The following is an 18,345-nucleotide window of genomic DNA, read 5'->3' on the forward strand; positions in this document are numbered from 1 at the left end:
TAACAAGACTACATCTTTGTAGTTAGCTTCATTCCACTGAACTTTAAGTCAGTGTACTTTCTTGTTTTCCTTTTAAAAGTCTTTGCACTTATGAAACTTGTTTTCTACCCTCTCACATCCCCATGTTGCTTAACTAGAAAAACACGTAATAGGCTGTGGCTTAATACCTTTAAATTCAAGAGAACCATGAACAGCATGGTTTATCCATTTATATTAAAGTCTGAATTTCCAGAGAAGATAAAATATTACCAAAATTCTTTGCCCTATTTATTATTTCTGGTTGGTAATAATAATAATAATAATAATAATAGCAGCAGCCCTAGCTGGTTTGGCTCAATAGATAGAGCGTTGTACTGCGGACTAAAGGGTCCCAGGTTCGAGTCCGGTCAATGGCACATGCCCGGGTTGCGGGCTCGATCCTGAGTTGGGGGCATGCAGGAGGCAGCCGATCAATGAGTCTCTCTCATCATTGATATTCCTATCTCTCTCTCCCTCTCCCTTCCTCTCTGAAATCAATAAAAATATATTTTTAAAAATAATAATAATTTTAAAAGTCTATTTAAGCTAACATTTTTTATATTTCACTTTTCAGAACAAGTGTAAACTCTGTAATAATACATTATACCAACTTCCAATCTTTATTATATACATACCTATTGTAGTGCCTTGAGAATGACCCACATAATACACTTGTTGTTGGCCAGTTTTATTCAGAATGAAGTTAATTGAAGCTGGTAAGTCATAATTTGCCATCTCGTCATAACTGTAATCCAAAAATGGAACTCTTTCATTGAGACATTACATACAGATGCAGCACACACAAATAGTAACTGCGCAGTTTGATGACTTTTCATAAACTGAACCCAGCTGGGAAACCATGGCTGAGCACAGGAAACAGAACACCCAGAACTGCAGAAATGCCCTGAGCCCCTTCCCAACCGTGCCTCTAAGGGTAACCATTATCCTCATTTTTTTACACCATAAATTAGTTTTACTCATTTTTGAACTTTTCTATAAATGGGACCACAGTATGTATTCTTCTGTATTAGGCTACATCCAAACTGTCGCACATAGTTATAGGTTGTTCATTGGGTAAATAGACCACACTGAATTTGTCCATTCATTGTGAATGGACAAATTGGTAGGTTCCAATTTTTCACTCTTACAAATACAGTGACACGTCGCTGTACACGTCCTTGGTAAAGCTCTCCTTCTTGCATTTCACATCCTTAGGTAGGCTCCCGTGTTACAAATGGGAAGCCAGTCTGGAGGATCCGTAGCCTGCTCTTCTCTGTGCCTGATATCAACACAGCGCCGGGACCCGTGGACATGTGAGCGCTCGTCATCAGGAGAAAGATGAGCCAATTGTTGCCACTGCTTATGATGTGCCAGGTTCTTTCCCTGTCTCCTCTCCTTTAATCCCCCAATAACCTTATCAGATAGGTATTTATTATCCCCATTTTACATGGAGAAAGCTGAGACACAGAGCGCTTATAGACATGCCCCGTGTCACACAGTGATTGACTGGTAGAGCCAGAAGTAAAAGAGAGAGGAGGAAACTGTGTGGATATAGAGTCGTGACCATTTGGAATGTGTGCTTTTGAAGGGAGGAAGAAGGTTCTGGGGCGCAATTTTCCCAGCAGCTCCCACACCACCAGGAATGTCAATATCACTAAAAATTCCTACTTGAATCTAATTCTTAAATGTGATCACGTATTTAAAATGTACCTTACTGCTGTTTATTATATTCCTAAAAAGGTTTAAAACATTTCACGGTCCACCAGTTCCTTCTCTCCTACGACCTCGAGTTACCCGTCTATCTGTCGCCCTGGTGACTGCGTTAAGGATACGAAGGAACTAGACCCCTGTCAAGATCAAGCCAACTCTACCTGAAGGCCCAGTATTCGTCCTGAAAAACTGAAAGGGTCCTGTGTCTCCGAGACCAGGTGTTTCCCCTGCTGTTCCCCAGCCACACGTCGAAACCAGCGTCTGCCAGGATGAAGCCCAGGCTGCTGTTGGGCAGGTTTGTGACCCAGTTGCTTGAATCTGCCAGCAAGCCGTGCTGCAGGAACACCACTGGTTTGGGACCTGAAAGACATTTATGTGTAGGAACTAGCAGCACCTCGCTTCTAAACAAGCGTGAATCTTAAAGCAAATAATGAAATGGAAATATTAAGGTAGCAATGCACTCCTATATAACATTAGTAAATATATATTTTTTAATAGCATTGGCAAGGTAACAGTGACACTGGACTATTTTTGCATATCTAGTAACAAGACACATTGACTTAATCATCAAAAAATTTTTAATTTTTTTAAAGAACTCATGCAATGTTTCTATACTTTGTTCCAGTAGATTTCTCAGAATGCATCCTAACAAAACAAACCAAAAGAAAAATATCACACAGACACAAATTCATAAGTATATATAGACATATATATTCATATGTGTATACAAACATATATATATTTATATGTAAATTTATCTTCTATTCACCCATAACTGAGACAGTGATATAGTAGAAAAAACAAAGATTTGGGAGTCAAAGAAACCTGACCTCTGGCTGCTAACAGTGTTAAAAGCATCCAGTCATTCATTAAACAAGCATTTATTAAGCACCAACTATGTGCCAAGCAGCCTAACTATATGCTGGGGACCCCACAGAGAACAGAAATAAGTGAGAGAGAGAAACCTCACCATCATGGAGCTGACATTATACTGACCATGAGTTTTAGCATCAGACCCTCCTGGGTTCAAACCTGTCTTCTCCTAGTTCTGATGTGCATGTTGGGCACAGCATATCAACATCCCCCTGAAATTTGTATCACCCCCTGCAGCACAGAAATGTAATATGCACCTTACAGGGAGTAATGAGATATGAATTACTATATGAAAAGTTCTTAGCAAAGCGTCTGACACACAGTTGGAGTTGAATAAACATTAGTTCTAATTATTATTAAGTTCCTTAACCAGTCTGAGTCTTAGTTCCTTAAAGAGCTGTTAAGAGGAATGAGTTAGATAATTAAGTGTCTGGTACAGTGGTGTCTGGTACACTGACTGACACATAGATCAAAATGAATAAATAAGAACTCCCTGTGCCTTCTGCCCATCTACACTAATAAAAGAGAAACATGCAAATTGGTGTCACTCCGCTACACTCACCAGCCAATCAGAGTGACTATGCAAATTAACCCAAAAAAAGATGGCAGTTAATTTGCATACGCAGGCGCGGAGCAAAAACTGAAGGCTCCAGCCAGAGTGAAGACTGAAGACTGAAGAGGCTTGGCTTCTCCGCTGCGAAGCCAAGCCTCGCTGTGGTCACAGTGGAGAAGCCAAGCCTCACTGCGGCTGTGGCCAGAGGGGAGAAGCCAAGCCTCGCTGCAGCCGGACCAAAGGCCTAGGTCCCGGGTGACAGAGGAAAACCAGTGCCCGCAGTCAGGGGAAGGAAGGCCTATTGTGCGAATCTTCGTGCAACGGGCTTCTAGTTCTTTATAATAGTGAAACACTTGAAATAAACTAATGGTCAAGTGGACAAATAATTCATTGCAACCTAACTGGTGCAATAATCAAGCTATCAATGAAAGGACTATAGCAGCACATAGCCTTGAAGGGGGGGAAGAAGAGTAAAGTACAAAATTATAGTTTACTTTGTACTACAGCTAAGCAGCAATGCTGTATGCAAATGAGGGATGTAAAATATCAGCAAATAATGAGAAGACTGATTCGTTGAATACTCAGATGGGAAGTGAACTGACAAATTTTTCTTTGTGTTAGTTGGATTTCTTTTCACCTTGCTGAGAAAAGCTCATTGAAATAATAGCTAGCTGCTATTGCGTGCCTATAAGCTCTAAGGTACTGTGGTGAACATCCCGTGACACTGGTACTATTCCCATTAGCAGAGAGGGAACTGTGGCTAAGAGAAGTCAAGTAACTTAACCACTGTTGACTGAGAGCTAGTAAGTGGGAGAGTTGGGATATGAACCCAGGTATGTCTGATACCAGGGTCTATCACTGTCATTTCTTTGCTATAGGAGGTTAGCCAGAGAGAAGTCGTTCTAGACCAGTGGTCGGGAAACTGTGGCTCGTGAGCCACATGCAGCTCTTTGGCCCCTTGAGTGTGGCTCTTCCACAAAATACCACATGTGGGCATGCACGTACAGTGCAATTGAAACTTCGTGGCCCATGCGCAGAAGTCGGTAAACTGGCTCTGGGAGGGCTGGGGACTGAAGGGTAGACCTAAAAGCATCTTGGACCAGTGAGGGCAGGTGACATTATCATGGTCACCTAAATAGCACAAAGTCAGCAAAGGGAAGCAGCCCAATGATGACCCATCACAGTGCTGCCTGTCGTGATTAGGCCCAAACGGGTGGAAGTGAGGAGGGGATTGCTCAGGCTCCAAAAACCAATCTGCTGAGCCCACAGTCTCCCGAGAGGAAGATGACCAGTTGAATGGGGAAGTTCCTCCTGCCTCCCAAGCCACTGGCCTTCTCTGCAGGGCAGTGTCTGGTCAGGCCTCCATTGGTCAGGCTCTAAAATGGTGTGAGAAATCAGCTGAGGTGCAAGGACAAACCAAAAGAAGAACAAGGAGGAAATCACAAAGATCAAGGCGTTGGCGTGAAACAGACCTTGGTTCTTACTATGAAACCCATGTAGCATTTACTCAAGGTCCTTTTCTAAAGTGGGAATGATACAGTGGCTGATACACAGTAAAGCTCAATAAATAAAGGCTCATAAAAATATTAATGAGCATAAAAATTTAATAAAATAATATTAGAACAGAAGTCACAGGCAAGAGGGTGAGAGAGAGAAAGAGAAGGAAGAAGAAGCAGCAGAAGCAGAAGAAGAAGGAGGAGGAGGAGGAGGAGGAGGAGGAGGAGGAGGAGGAGGAGGAGGAGGAGAGGAGGAGAAACAACAACACTGCTGGCTTTGAAGATGGAGGATGGGGCCAGAAGCCAAGGAATGCAGGCAGCTTCTAGTTGCTAAAAAAGGCAAGAAAACAGATTCTCCTCTAGAGCCTCCAGAAGGAACACAGTCCTGCCAACACCTTGATCTTAGGCCTTCTGACCTCCAGGACTATAGGATCATAAATTTTTGGTGTTTTAAGGCACTATGTTTGTGGAATCAGCTACCGCAGCAATAGGGAACTAATAGAGTTGGGGACTAGTTTTTACCCCCATTTCTCTGATAAGGACTCTGAGGCATAGTGTGACTAAGCAACCTGTGCATAGTTGCACAATCAGCAATCCCGAGCTTGGGCTCAGAGGCGGCAATATGCCTCCTGGGCCTAAAGAAGAGGAGGCCTGGCTCCTTGTTAGTCTGGCAGGAGCTCGCACAACATAAATCTTTCAGGAGTTCTTAGAAGATAGGCTGTAAGTGGCATAAGGGTTCCCTCTCCTCAGCAAAGATAGGTTCTCTAGACAAAACGGCACCAAGGACTTAGCTCACGGTACATAAGCCTTCCCACCACTTCACAGTGAGTAATGCAAAGTCAGAACCGCCCCACACTTTAGACCTTTCTGCAGTCATCTATGGGACTAAACAAGTCAAGGAAGCTCGACACCCAGCAAAGTAGTCCTCGGCTTGTGCAAACCCAAGTCCAAGGGCTGGGTCAGCCATGCCTCTTGGCTTTAGATCACCAAAAGCTTGGGGGCCTGGAAGGCTTCCTGAACCTGCCCCAACCACTTGAGATAAATCCTAGAAAACATTCTGCTACCTGGTTGATTAACAGCTACCGATTATGCACACAGCACTTCATTTCTCATGAATTAAACTGTGACAAAAGAGCTATTAATATCCGGCCCATGTTAAAGATAAGGTAACTGATTCCTGGAATCAGAAATTAAGAAACCTATCCTAGAAGACTTGCCTAGTAGAGAGCCAGAATTGAAACCCAAATCAGCCTCCTTCCAAAGCCCTTGCTTTTAACTTCTACTCTAAAGATTTATTAGAAAACAGAAATGGTGGGGAGAGGAGGTATGCTTATACGTATTCCAGACATTCCAAAGCAAGCCAACCACTGCGTATCTAAACCACCTGGGGACTTAGAAGATAGACATTTCTGGCCCTGCTTCTGATTTAGGGAAGCCTGCAAATATTTATTTTTGAGACACTCTCTCAGCTCTTCTGATACAGCCCATCCAGAGGCATGTTCAACATGGATTCATCTAAAGGGGACCCTGTCCAGCCCTCGAAGGGCAGCCCCTGAGTCTTTGCCAAGGCAAAGTTCACAGTGCCTGTCCGTGCCCATTGAAGGCAGCCATTCATATTCAGAGCACCATCCGCTACACAACTTGCAGATAGTGTCGGTGCTTCATTTGATGATTGTCTTATTGGACAATTTATTTCCCAATTAGGCAAGGAGTAAGTATGCCTTGTTGCTGATTACTTACTTTAGTCAAGGCCTATATGTCTATCCTTTTTTTAGCCAAATAAAATAAGTATTCTGTCAGGAGACTTACTTGCTCAAGACTTATTACACAAGGCCATGTTCTCTAGTTTTAAAGAACACTATCTCAGATTGGCTGGCCTGCTACCCTTTGACCTGAAACAAATCTCGTTCCTTCTTTGAACTTGGCTGCCTCACCTAGTAAAACGAGGACGTTGACCTAGAACACAGGTTTTCAGCCCCCTGGGCTCTACCTTGGAATCCACAGGAGAGTGTGTTCAAAATGAAAGCTCCCCAAAAACCTTCACCCAGGCAGGACTCTGAGATCCTTCCAGCACTAACATCCCATGACCTTCTGGAATAAGGCCGAGCAGATAAAAACAGAACCACTTCCCTATAGATGATGAGTTTCTGAATTTCAGTTCCCTTATGGAGTTAGTGCCAAGCAGGGGTAGCTCAACACCCAATAGAGAAGTTTGCTTGACATTGAGAAACAGCCTGCACTTATTTCACAGATCACCAAGAGCTTCCCAAACAAGCGTGCGAAGCTGCCCTAGTTAGTAAAGGTTTGACCAGACAGGCAAATGATTGTCTAAACCAGGGGGTTCTTTACTGGGTCCATAAACTCACTACAAATACACACAAAATTTCTATGCATACAGGTGTCTTTTATTCTACTAGAGACGAGGCCCACTGCCTTCATCCAGCTATGTATCCCAATTCTGAAGACTGCCCTGATATCACTGTCACTCGGGCTGACTGTGCAGAGTTGACTCAGGCATCTAGTTGTGGGTTCGATCCCCAGTTGGGTTGCTGCTAGTTGCTTTAAGGGATACAAAGATGACAAAGACACAGCCTCAAAAAGTGGCTGAGGGAGCGAGGATGGGGAGAAAGAGGCACAAAACGAAGTCAACCCAAAGCAAAATAAGCAAAGCACCTGCAGAGGGGGGTTAGCCAGGCACTTGGCAGTCCAGAGAGAGTGTGTGTCCTTCCTGCTTAAGCAATCCAGGAGAGCTGGCAAGGAAGCTGGACTTGGAAGGATGAGAGGAATTCTTTGTAAATACATATAAAAATGAAGATGGTAGGCAGGGTGGGCAGAATTCCAGGGGTTGTGTTCACCAACTGAACTCCAGGGGACTTTAGAAAAAAAGGAAATAACTCAGTTGGATTTGCATGTCCAAAAGGAGTTCTTTGATACTTTTAACATAAAATCACAACTTCGATTATATCATGCATAATTGGGCTATGGAGCCTATTTAAACCTGTGCAGTTGATAAATGATGAAAGTTCCTTAGGTAATGGGTAAACACAGCTGGCAACCCACAGTTCTGAAGCACTCCTCGTGAGCCTTGTGAAAGAGGTATTCTAGCCCTGACCGGTTTGGCTCAGTGGATAGAGTGTTGGCCTATGGACTGAAAGGTCCCAGGTTCAATTCCAGTCAAGGGCATGTACCTTGGTTGCAGGCACATCCCCAGTGGGAGGTGTGCAGGAGGCAGCTGATCGATATTTCTCTCTCATCGATGTTTCTAACTCTCTATCCCTCTCCCTGCCTCTCTGTAAAAAATCAATAAAATATTTTTTTAAAAAAGGTCTTCCCTTATTTAAAAAAAAAAAAAAAAAAAAAAGAGGTATTCTACCCCATGCTACCGGGGAAGATACGGTACCCACCAGAGCTTAGGACCGCACTGGCTAATTCAGGGAGTTATATCCATGGTGAACGTCAAAGGCCCACTGCTTACAGAATGGGGGCTAACAGTACAGACAACAAGACAGAAGATGAAGGAAAGGTTCCTGTAGATTGCTGACGGGTAAAATCATTTAATTATGCCTGGGCTCTACCATGTTTAATCCTGAAAAATTACATAAGAGGGGTGAAAACAGGGAGGCTGGCAGAAAAGAGAGCAGCTGGCATGTGTAGAGGAGCCATGTGGCTAAGCCCTGTGATCATAAAACCTCCAAGAATCTCCAGATGAGGCTCTACATGTGCCCAGAGGGGCCACTGTGACAGGACTGAAGGATGGTCTCCAAATAGCTGTAAACTCGGGACGTGGCGGCACCACAGTACAGCCAAAAAGCTGAGGAAAAAACCCTTTAAAAAGGGTAATAGGAACGGTTTCACTTAGCCCCCATAAATGAATAATGTTTCAATGTTCCTTGTAAGGACTTATAAGTGGCATAAGTCATTATACTATGGTGCTATTTCTGTATTTAAAGCACTTTTTCTTAAAAGATAAAGCAAACTGAATTTTCATATTCCTGTTTCAAAATTCTTTCTTTTTTTTAACATATGGGAAGTCTTTAAAATGGACCTGGCTGAAGCCTCTCTCCAATTCTGAGCTGAGTTCAGACATCCAGTTAAATGGTAACGAGAACATAAGGTAGGGTGACAGTGCCCTGGCCGGGTGGCTCAGTTGGCTGGAGCATCATCCCAGGCACCAAAGAGGTTGTGGCCTTGATGCCAGGTAAAGGCACATACCCAGGCTGTGGTTTCCATCCCCAGTTTGGAGGCCTGCAGGAGGCAACCGATCAATGCTTCTCTCACTCATTGATGTTTCTCTCTCTCTCTCTCTCTCTCTCTCTCTCTCTCTCTCTCTCTCTCTCAATATCAACAAAAAAATTTTTTAAAGAAAGAAGATAGGGTGGCAGCCTACCAAAGCGAAGGAAGGAATAAATTGAAGCCACATCACATGAGCAGCCTAGAGAGGACTTGACAGCCTCTTGACGATGGGAGTCAGGAATGATTCTGCAGTTTCCAGTCTAGGTCATTAGGAGGGCAATGGTGTTATTAATAGAGGAGGAAGTCGGGAGAGGAAGCTGCGTGAATGAGAAGACGACGCGCTCTGTGTGAAGCATCTAATGAACTCTGTCTGTCTATTTGGCTTAAAGGAGCCAAAGGAACACCACTGACCACACTTTCCTGCATGAGTGCGGGACGATGAAGAGCCTCGGCCTTCAAGCAGGGGCCGTGCTCGGGGAAACCACAGATTTCCTTCCAACTCCCCTGCCCGCTGAGCTTAGCTCACAGCAGGTGTTGTGTACACACCACTGATCCCCTACAGGAAGGCCTCTGCACAACAGAGGAAGAAGGTGGGGAGCTCATGCTAAGGCCAGATTTAGGGTACTTTCCGTCTCTGTTCCCCATTTTGAAGGCCAAGGGTATCCACTGCTCTACACACTTGCCAAAACAAGAAGAATATAGACTGTAGCTCATAGAAACAGAGAGTGGGAAAGACTGAAGGGGAACTTGGAGATTATTCCAGCCAATCGGCTGTTTTTACAGAGGAAGAATCCAAAGCCCACAGATGTGAAACCACACAAGCACTTAGGGGCTGACCCAGACCTGGCACTGGGGTCTCCTAGCTCTTCTTCCTACGACCTGGGAGCAATTAAGAATCATGCTCACTTTCCTCATACTCCAGGGCACAGCACCTTCCCCTGCAACAGCCGTGATACATACAAGTAGGGCAGGTGGCACAATTTGCTTAATTGCCATATGGACAGAGAAGCCTGGGAGGTAGTGATAAAGAAAAAGAAGAGGAGGCACATTCTCTAAGCTGGTTTTTACTGAGGATTCCTGCATCTTTTAACAATGACTCACCTACTGATTACATTAGTCAACCCACCACTTTTAAGAGAAATCATATGGATACATATTTTCCTTTATATATGGAATCTGAAATCAGTATACAGGGTTTATTTAAAAAAAGAAAATAAGGAAGGAAACCAAGATCATATGATCTCTCTGGAGTAAAATATATGTTTTGTGTGTTGTGAGCAGGAGGAAAAAATAGAAGCCCTCACAATAGCTCATTACTCATTTCTGTAACATGCTTATTAAAAGGAAGCTTAATAGTAAGTATCCATACGACATAAAAATCTCAAGAGGTAGAAATTAAATAAATGGCCAAATTCAAAGCTTTCATATATTGACACAGAAAACACCCATACCTTCGTCAGAATGGTTCTTCCTCCCGTGAGGGATTCGGTGGAGGCAAAGAATATACCCATCTTCGGTCTCAACTAGGTGTTCCTCACTAGGAAATCCCCAGTAAGAGATAATTTCACTCTACAGAGAAAAAATAATAATTATAATGGAAATTCTACAGACAGAATCTGATAAGATCTCCCATATTTACAGGCAAAGAGAAGACACAATGTCAGTGACATTTTCCAGGCTTCACTTAAGAAATCGACTGTGGCCCTGGCTGGTTTGTCTCAGTGGTTAGAACATCCAACTGCAGACTGAAAGGTCCCAGGTTCGATTCTGGGCAAGGGTACATGCCTGAGTTGTGGGCTCGATCCCCAGCAGGGGCCATGCAGGAGGCAGCTGATCAATGATTCCCTCTCATCATTAATGTTTCTATCTCTCTCTCCCTCTCCTTTCCTCTCTGAAATCAATAATATTTAAAAAACAGTAACGAAATCAACTGGGATTGAAATTTTAGCCTGCTGCATCTAGTAGCACACCCACCACAAGAGTAAATCCTCCACTTGTTTTATCTGTGTGTTCTGCACACAGGTGTTTGATTACCTTTGGCATCATCATTCTGGCATGTTCTGCACCAACAGTGACTAATTTTATCATAGCTGTGGGCCTCTTTGTTTTCATCCTGGCTCCCAGGCACAAATAAACACTCTTCTTTCTTTTTCTTTTCTAAATGTAACAGCTAATCAGGGCACATGCCCGGGTTGTGGGCTTGATCCCTACAGTGGGATGTGCAGGAGACAGCTGATCAACGACTCTCTTTTCATGGATGTTTCTACCTTTCTCTCCCTCTCCCTTCCTCTCGGAAATCAATAAAAATATATTTTTTAAAAGAAAGAAATAAATGCACCCGCTAATTATGTGGTCTACCACTATTCTTATTTTTAAGAGGTCCTCTCCTGTTTTGTTTTGCTGAGGAATCTCTGTTTTCACAATCCTTTATGCATAAATACGGTATTTCCAGACTTCATTGTTTACCTAAGATTAAAAACGTTGACGTGTTTTAATTGCTCAAGGGGTTATTTTTGCTTGTTTGTTCTAACAAAATGTTTTTTGAGACATTTTGATTTTTGTATTGAACTGTGCTTCCCGGACATTGCTGATCACAATCCTTGTTCGGTGTATTGTAAAAGCAGCACTCAGTAACATTCTTGCAAAGTTTTGACTTGTCTTTACTGTTCTTTAAACAAATTTAGTGAGACCTAAACATAATTTATCTCAGTAAGAAGTATATAGTTTTGCCGAAACTGGTTTGGCTCAGTGGATAGAGTGTCGGCCTGCGGACTGAAAGGTCCCAGGTTCGATTCCGGTCAAGGGCATGTACCTGGGTTGCGGGCATATCCCCAGTAGGAGGTGTGCAGGAGGCAGCTGATCGATGTTTCTCTCTCATCGATGTTTCTAACTCTCTATCTCTCTCCCTTCCTCTCTGTAAAAAATCAATAATATATATATATATATATATATATATATATATATATATGAAGTATATAGTTTTAACAATAGGATGCAATCTGCACAATACACCTCACCTGGGGGGAAGGTATGGTGAACTGAATCTAAGACTTCAGAGGATATGAAAAGCACTATGAAATAGAAAGAGATTCGGGCTTGTGGCTCCACGTAGCCCACGTAACGGAACTTAAGAAAATATTTAACATCGGTCACATGCATCTTAAAAGCAGGTGACTCTGATAAACTTACCACGTTCATATTTGTTTCAGGATCCACGACTGGCTGCTTCCCTCTAGATGTCTCGGAATGCAGGGCCCCAAGGGCCACACAGAACACCAAACCCAAGAGCCACATTTTCATTCTGCACGAAACAGCCTATTGTTATTCGTCCAAGTTTTATTACACATCATTATGCTGATAGATTTATGTCCCCATAAAAAGTTCAGAACCAGGTTTAGGGCAAGTAAACGTTGGGTAAAGGGTAAATAAGAAACAAGTCATATCTGGAAGCCAAAAAAAGGAATTCTGTTTTACTAGGAAACCTCCCCAGTAGCTACCCACAGTTAATATGTGACCTAGCACACCCACTCACCACTTCACCATGAAGTTAAATAAATTGTTCCTGGAGAAATGGAGGAATTGGAAGAACGTAGGCCGAGAAAAAGGAGGATCCTCAAAAGTCCCGAGCCTGTTAACCGCCCGCGTTTTCCTCCCTAATTGTGATTTAAAATTTTTTTAGTTTGGCCCATATTAGCTCTTGCCACACCCCCCACCCCCATTTGCTCACTTCCATTCTTGCTCAAAATTATATGTCAGCATTCAGATTCGCCACCCCAGGGGGAAAAGTGAAATAAAAGAAAAGATCCTGCAAGAGAAGCAGAGGCAAAGAAACCACCCCTCTCTCCTTCTGAGACCCTCCAACCATCAACAAAGAGCATCTCCCTTCTGGCAGTGGTGGGCACAAAATCACAGCATGGCAAAGACTTGGGGATGGATGTTAAAGGCAAAGTGAGGTGACTCTCCCAAGGACACCCCGATGATTAGAGGCAAGGCCCAGGCCTCCTAGCTTTTTTAAAATAAATATACTTACTTAAAAAGATCTATGTGTCGCCCTAGCCAGTTCGGTTTGGCTCAGTGGATAGAGCGTCAGTCTGCAGACCAAAAGGCCCAGGTTTGATTCCAGTCAAGGGCATGTACCTTGGTTGCAGGCTCCTCCCAGCCTGGTCCCCGGTCGGGGCATGTGCAGGAGGCAAGCAATCGATGTGTTTCTCTCACATCGTTATTTCTCTCTGTCTTTCCCTCTCTCTTCCACTCTCTCTGAAAATCAATGGGAAAATATCCTCAGGTGAGGGTTAAACAAAGATCTATGTGTGTATGCCCATACAAAGACTTGTACAAAAATGTTTATAACAGATTGTGTATAATAGCCCAAAACTGGAAAAACCCAAATGCTCAAATGAGTGAATGAATAATCGTATTATGGTATATGCATGCTAGTCAGCAATACAAAAGAATGAACACAATAACATGGATGAATTTCAAAATAATTACAGTGAGTGAAAGAAGCCAGGCCCCCCCCCCCCAAAAAACCTACATATGATTCCATTTATATAACACTAATCATATTGATTGAAAGTCTGAGGAAAAGGGGGATGAAAAGAACAGGTTACAAAGGAATATGAAAGGGAAGCTTGTGGGGGAGCGATGGACAGGTTTATATATTGAATTTACTGATTTTTCACAGGAATGTACATAGTCAAGCTTATAAAATTGTATAATTTAAAGTATGTCTTTTTATTTCATGTCAATAATACAATACAGCTGCTTTTAAAAGACTATGCTTAAATTGAGTATAGGCATATCTCGGTGATAGTGCACATTTGGTTCCAGACCACAGCAATTCAGTGAGTGTGGCAATGGAGCTTTCTTTATTCTGTCTGGAACCAAACACAAAAATATCTCCAAGGTAGGCCTGTATTCCATGAATCTTAAGAAACTGGTTCCTAGGAGATTGCAAAAGTGGACTGGCACCTTCTGTGGATGCAGTTCCTACTGGTGCTGCACTTATTTCTACAAGCAGTGGTCAGCCCTGACCTTGTAGGCAGGGGGGCTATCATGTTGGGGTCTACATGGGGAAAGCAAGCCTACGTGCATTTACTCAAAAGTTTGTATTTCTTCATGGTGGTTATAAGGGCTGTGCCATCCTTGGCTACCTTTTATCATAAATACAACCTCCCAAAACTCCATTATTACTAGGGAGTAAGGGGAAGGTTGAAAAGAAAAAATGAAAGGTTATAACCGCAATTGAAAACAATGAGGCATCCAGCAGGAGCTGCTGCTCTCCATTCAGCACCAACAGACCTGGGACCAGCTATCTCCAGGCGTCTCCAGGAGGTAACTGCTGAAGCCACTCAATGAAATAGCGCCCAGCTAACTTTCCTTCCAACAGGACACTAAGCAAGTTTCTCAATCACTTTCTCAAGTGATTCTTGCCGGGATGAAGGCTGACAAGTGTAAACGGAGAGTAAAAGCCCTTTTCAGGGAGCATTCCACAGCTGGACACCCAGTGCTTTTCTAGGCTCCCTTAGCAACTTTCCCTCAGTCCTTTCCATATTGCAACAACCCAATGAAATGCTTGTCCGCCTTCATTTCACTCCAGCCTGAAGGCAGAGTGGGTGTCAGATTCAACTAGGACCCAACCAAGTGCCACTCACATATCAGATGCACAATGCAAATTTTGCAATATGGGATCGGGACAGTCCAACAGTTCAGTGGCTGAAGAAAAGCTCCAAAACAGCTTGCCACGTAGGTTTATAATAATAATAACAACAAAAACATCTTGCTATAGGGTCTTGGGACTTACGATGTTAATTACTCTTCTACCAACTTTATGCAGTACCCTTCCATCCTTTTTTCGGGAAACTGAGGTTCACCCAAGTTAAGTACTGAGAGCAAAGTGACAACTGGCTAAGTAGTGTCGCCTTAATTTTCACCAGGATCAATGCCAAAGTCCACCTCGACCAAGCTCTGAGCTAGGTCGGGCAGGCTGCCTGAAGGAGCTAACGGGGCGTAGAGGAGGAGGAGGAAGAAGGGGAGCTGGGAATCAATAATCAATAAGCGTCGCAGTCGGAAGGCTCTGGGAGTCGGAGGGCACCGGGGAGGGCGGACAACTTCAGAGGGCTCCCTACTCCTGGCCACTGGAAGTGCCTCAGGCCACCTGCTGGTGCTTGGGCAGGACTCGCGGGTCGAGCGCAGAGGGTGCTGCCGCCGGCCTGCAGAGGCTCAGGGACGGCGGGACTGAGACCCGGGAGCCGGGCGAGACCCTCCCCGCGGACCGGCCCAGGCTGACCCGAACTGCCGCACCCGCACCTGGCGGAGCAGCGGGGACTCACCTGGGGACGTCCTCCCGGGTCGCTGTGCAAAGTCGCAGTGCCAGCTCGCAGAGGCCCGGACTCTGGAAGGGGCTCGGGAAGGGGCTCGGGGAGGGGCTTGGCGGGGGCGGAGACAGGCCGACCCGAGGGCGGGCGTGCACGACCAGCTAAAGCTGCCAGCGCCGCGAATCGGAGCAGCGGTCAGTGCGGTGGAGACTCCGCCCCGCTGAAGGCCCCGCCCCGGCTGAAGGCCCCGCCCCCGCCGCCCTCCCCGCGGAGCATGCGCTGTGGGCGGGCCCTAGATGTGCGGCGGCAGGGCTCCGCCTCCCAGGCCGCGGCAGCCCCTGCTCTACCTGCAGGCAGCCATCCTCTGGTCTCTCGGCTCTACACCGAGACCTCCAGTGGGGCCGGCACCCTTTGCTTCAAATTAAGCATTTAGCATTGGGCCTGATGCAAAGCAATCTTGCTGTCCATTTTATTTTTATTACTAAACATGCCAAGCATTGTTGAGAAACTGGGAGTATAGCAGCCAACCAAACAAGGTCCGGCCCACCTGCTATCATTCGAATGAGAAGAGACACACGAACAACTAACCATATAATATAAAGTAGTAGAAAGTGCCATGAAGAACAACAACAAAAGAGTAAAGGGATCATGAAGAGCATGCAATGTTACATATAAGGTAATCAGGAAAGGACCCTCTGATGAATGGCATCTAAACACAAGTAGGAAGGTGACTGAGAACCATGTTGATGCTGGAGGAAAAGCATTCTCACATTCTGGGGTGTGAGAATAGCATGTGCAATTAGGATTTTAGGCCCTGAGGCAGTAATATCCCTGGTTGGTTCTAGCAAAAGCAATGAGGTCATTGTCACTGGAACAGAACGTGGGTGGTGAGAGTGGTAGAAAATGAAGTCCTAGTGGTAGTTAGCACCTTGAGGGCCAATGGTAAAGACTGCTTTTTCTTCTGAACAAGGTGAAAAGCTGGTGGAAGTTTTCCATAGAAAGGCAACATAATCTGGTTTAGAGTTTAGGGAAGACCACTCTAACTGCTAGGGCAAACTATGGAAGACACGGCAATAAACCAAGTGAGAGTTAATGATGGCTTGATCTAGGGTGGTGAGAACAGTCGAGGTGAAGAAAAATACTCCACTCTAGGTATGTTCTTAAAGCCGAGCCAACACCACTTGCTGGTGGTTGGATACAGGTATGAGAGGGAAAGTGGTGTCAAGGATGGTGCTAATGGGTTTAGTAAAATGGGGTTGCCGTTTTACTAAATACTCTCGCCTGCTAAGGCCCCATCAGGAAACAAAACTGTTCTAGGTATTCCAAACAGGAAATACTGCGGTCCAGCCCCAGTGGGTCCAGGGGTTCCCAAAGGTGTGGACGGAGCCGGCGATAAGGAATAACACGGAGTCAGCATTCAGGTGATCATCATGGTTGGGTTCTCTCTTTATTGTGCTATTACATCTATATTTATGCTATTTGATCCCATAAGCATGCCTCTACAATTACATCATGGTATGTTTTGGGTAATGTTCTACAGTTCCTTGTTTCTTATCTAACCTTAGCCAAAAATCCTGTCTCTATCTAGTTCTGTTGTTCTTAATCTTGTCTAGGTTAATCTCTGTGTTCCATTACAAGGGCTATTCCAAGGTCACTATTCTATTGCTCTACTGATAAGCTACAAGGAAGTGACTGAAGGAGTTTATCCTACCCAGTAAAGGTTATGTCCTCCCAGCCTCGCTGCTTGCCTTCCCTGCGACTGCCCTGTCTCAGTGGGTCTCCAGGGGTATAGGCTTTGGTGCTTTCCCTGGTGGGCAGACCCCTGGGGATGTGGGCCCAACAAATCCCAAATTTATTGCCAACAGTCTTAGTCCAAGTTCTTCATAAGTAGTACATGGTATTTCTGTAACACTAGGGGGATTTACTGATTTATTCTCTTCCTAGTCCTGTTAACCCCTAGCCTGGGGAAACAACCTTTCTTGGGGAGGTGGTCCTGGTTAAAACACATAGCGCTTAAGAGGGGGAGCAAACATATGTCATATATGCCAGGTCCCTTGAAACATAAGCTGTGCAGATGCTTCTTCCCTGCAGCGCCTGTGTCAAGCAGCAAGGATGGACCGGCTCCCGGCAAGGAAATGGTTACACAGCAATGCAACAGGGTTTGGGGAGGCCCCATGGAGATTAGCAGCAGCAGGAAGGGCTAGGCATTGGGGGAAGATAAGGTCAACAGAGACTACAGGTTGCAGCGCTGAGCAGCAGCATCTGCCAGAGACACTGCCCAAGGATGAACGAGGGGATCTAAAAAATGCCATGGTTTTTCCTTCCTCCTGTCCTCCAAGCTCCCACCAGTCCCTGCTGTGGGTCAAATGTAGCCTGTAGCTGGCTGACAGAGGAGCCTAAGAAATGCAGCCTGCAGGGTCAGACCCCTCCATAATACAAGTAGAGCAGAGGAAGGAAGGGGGGATGAACCTGGGGACAAAATGGCAAAAGTCAGCACTAGGATTTATAGGTCTAGTGTTCAAAGTCAAATTCCAGGCCAGAGATACAATTTGGGAATAATCAGCTTAGAGACGGTATTTAAAGAGACTGGATATCTCTGATGGGGGAGGCATATAGAGATTCAGAAGATTGAAAAGCTGAGAAGACAGTGCAGTTGGAGGGCAATTGAGTGTTGTACTTGACACCAAGTGGAGAAAAAAAATCAAGAAAGAATATGAGTAGCCTGAGCCAGTACCAATGATACCTGAGTGAGGTGAGCATTGAGAAATAAGCATCAGATTAGCAACATTTCTGAGCACCAGACATTGGGCTAAGTCCTTTACACCGTGTCTCATTCAATCCTCAAAACTACATCCACATCCTCATTTCACAGGTAAGGCTTTGAAAGGTTAACTTTATTGCCCCCAAATCCAATGTAGAAAGGTAAAAAGATAGAAAGTGGTGTGGCTCAAAATGAAAGCCAGGCTAATTAGATCCAGGTTGTCATCTATGAATGAATGAATAAAGGAAAATGCAACCAAGGAGTTCCTTCACCCAGGTAGGGGGAGATTTCCCCATTTCCTGCTTTGGGCCATTGCAATCCATAATGACTGGTAGATGACCCATACTTTTATTATAAAAATAAAGCTTTACAGAAGACAGGGGG

At 44.6% G+C, this 18,345-nt stretch overlaps 1 protein-coding gene across 3 annotated transcripts in view; it reads right to left on the reverse strand.

Annotated features, from left to right (window-relative positions):
- Nucleotides 1–15,414, reverse strand: part of LIPA (lipase A, lysosomal acid type) — a 30,688-nt gene extending 15,274 nt beyond the window's left edge. For 2 of the 3 annotated variants that reach the window (XM_081104925.1, XM_081104924.1), the window contains exons 1-5: nucleotides 15,216–15,390; nucleotides 12,073–12,184; nucleotides 10,335–10,452; nucleotides 1,890–2,088; nucleotides 654–763 (exon numbers count right to left, since the gene is read on the reverse strand). In XM_081104925.1, the coding sequence (XP_080961051.1) occupies nucleotides 654–763; nucleotides 1,890–2,088; nucleotides 10,335–10,452; nucleotides 12,073–12,183 (538 nt within the window). In that variant the 5' untranslated portion in view covers nucleotide 12,184; nucleotides 15,216–15,390. Of the gene's footprint in view, nucleotides 1–653; nucleotides 764–1,889; nucleotides 2,089–10,334; nucleotides 10,453–12,072; nucleotides 12,185–15,215 lie in introns of all 3 variants that reach the window. The other variant, XM_081104923.1, reaches the window with a different exon arrangement.
- Nucleotides 15,415–18,345: the final 2,931 nt, after the last annotated feature.

Source organism: Myotis nattereri, assembly GCF_964212035.1.
Source record: "Myotis nattereri genome assembly, chromosome: 13".
NCBI lineage: Eukaryota > Metazoa > Chordata > Mammalia > Chiroptera > Vespertilionidae > Myotis > Myotis nattereri.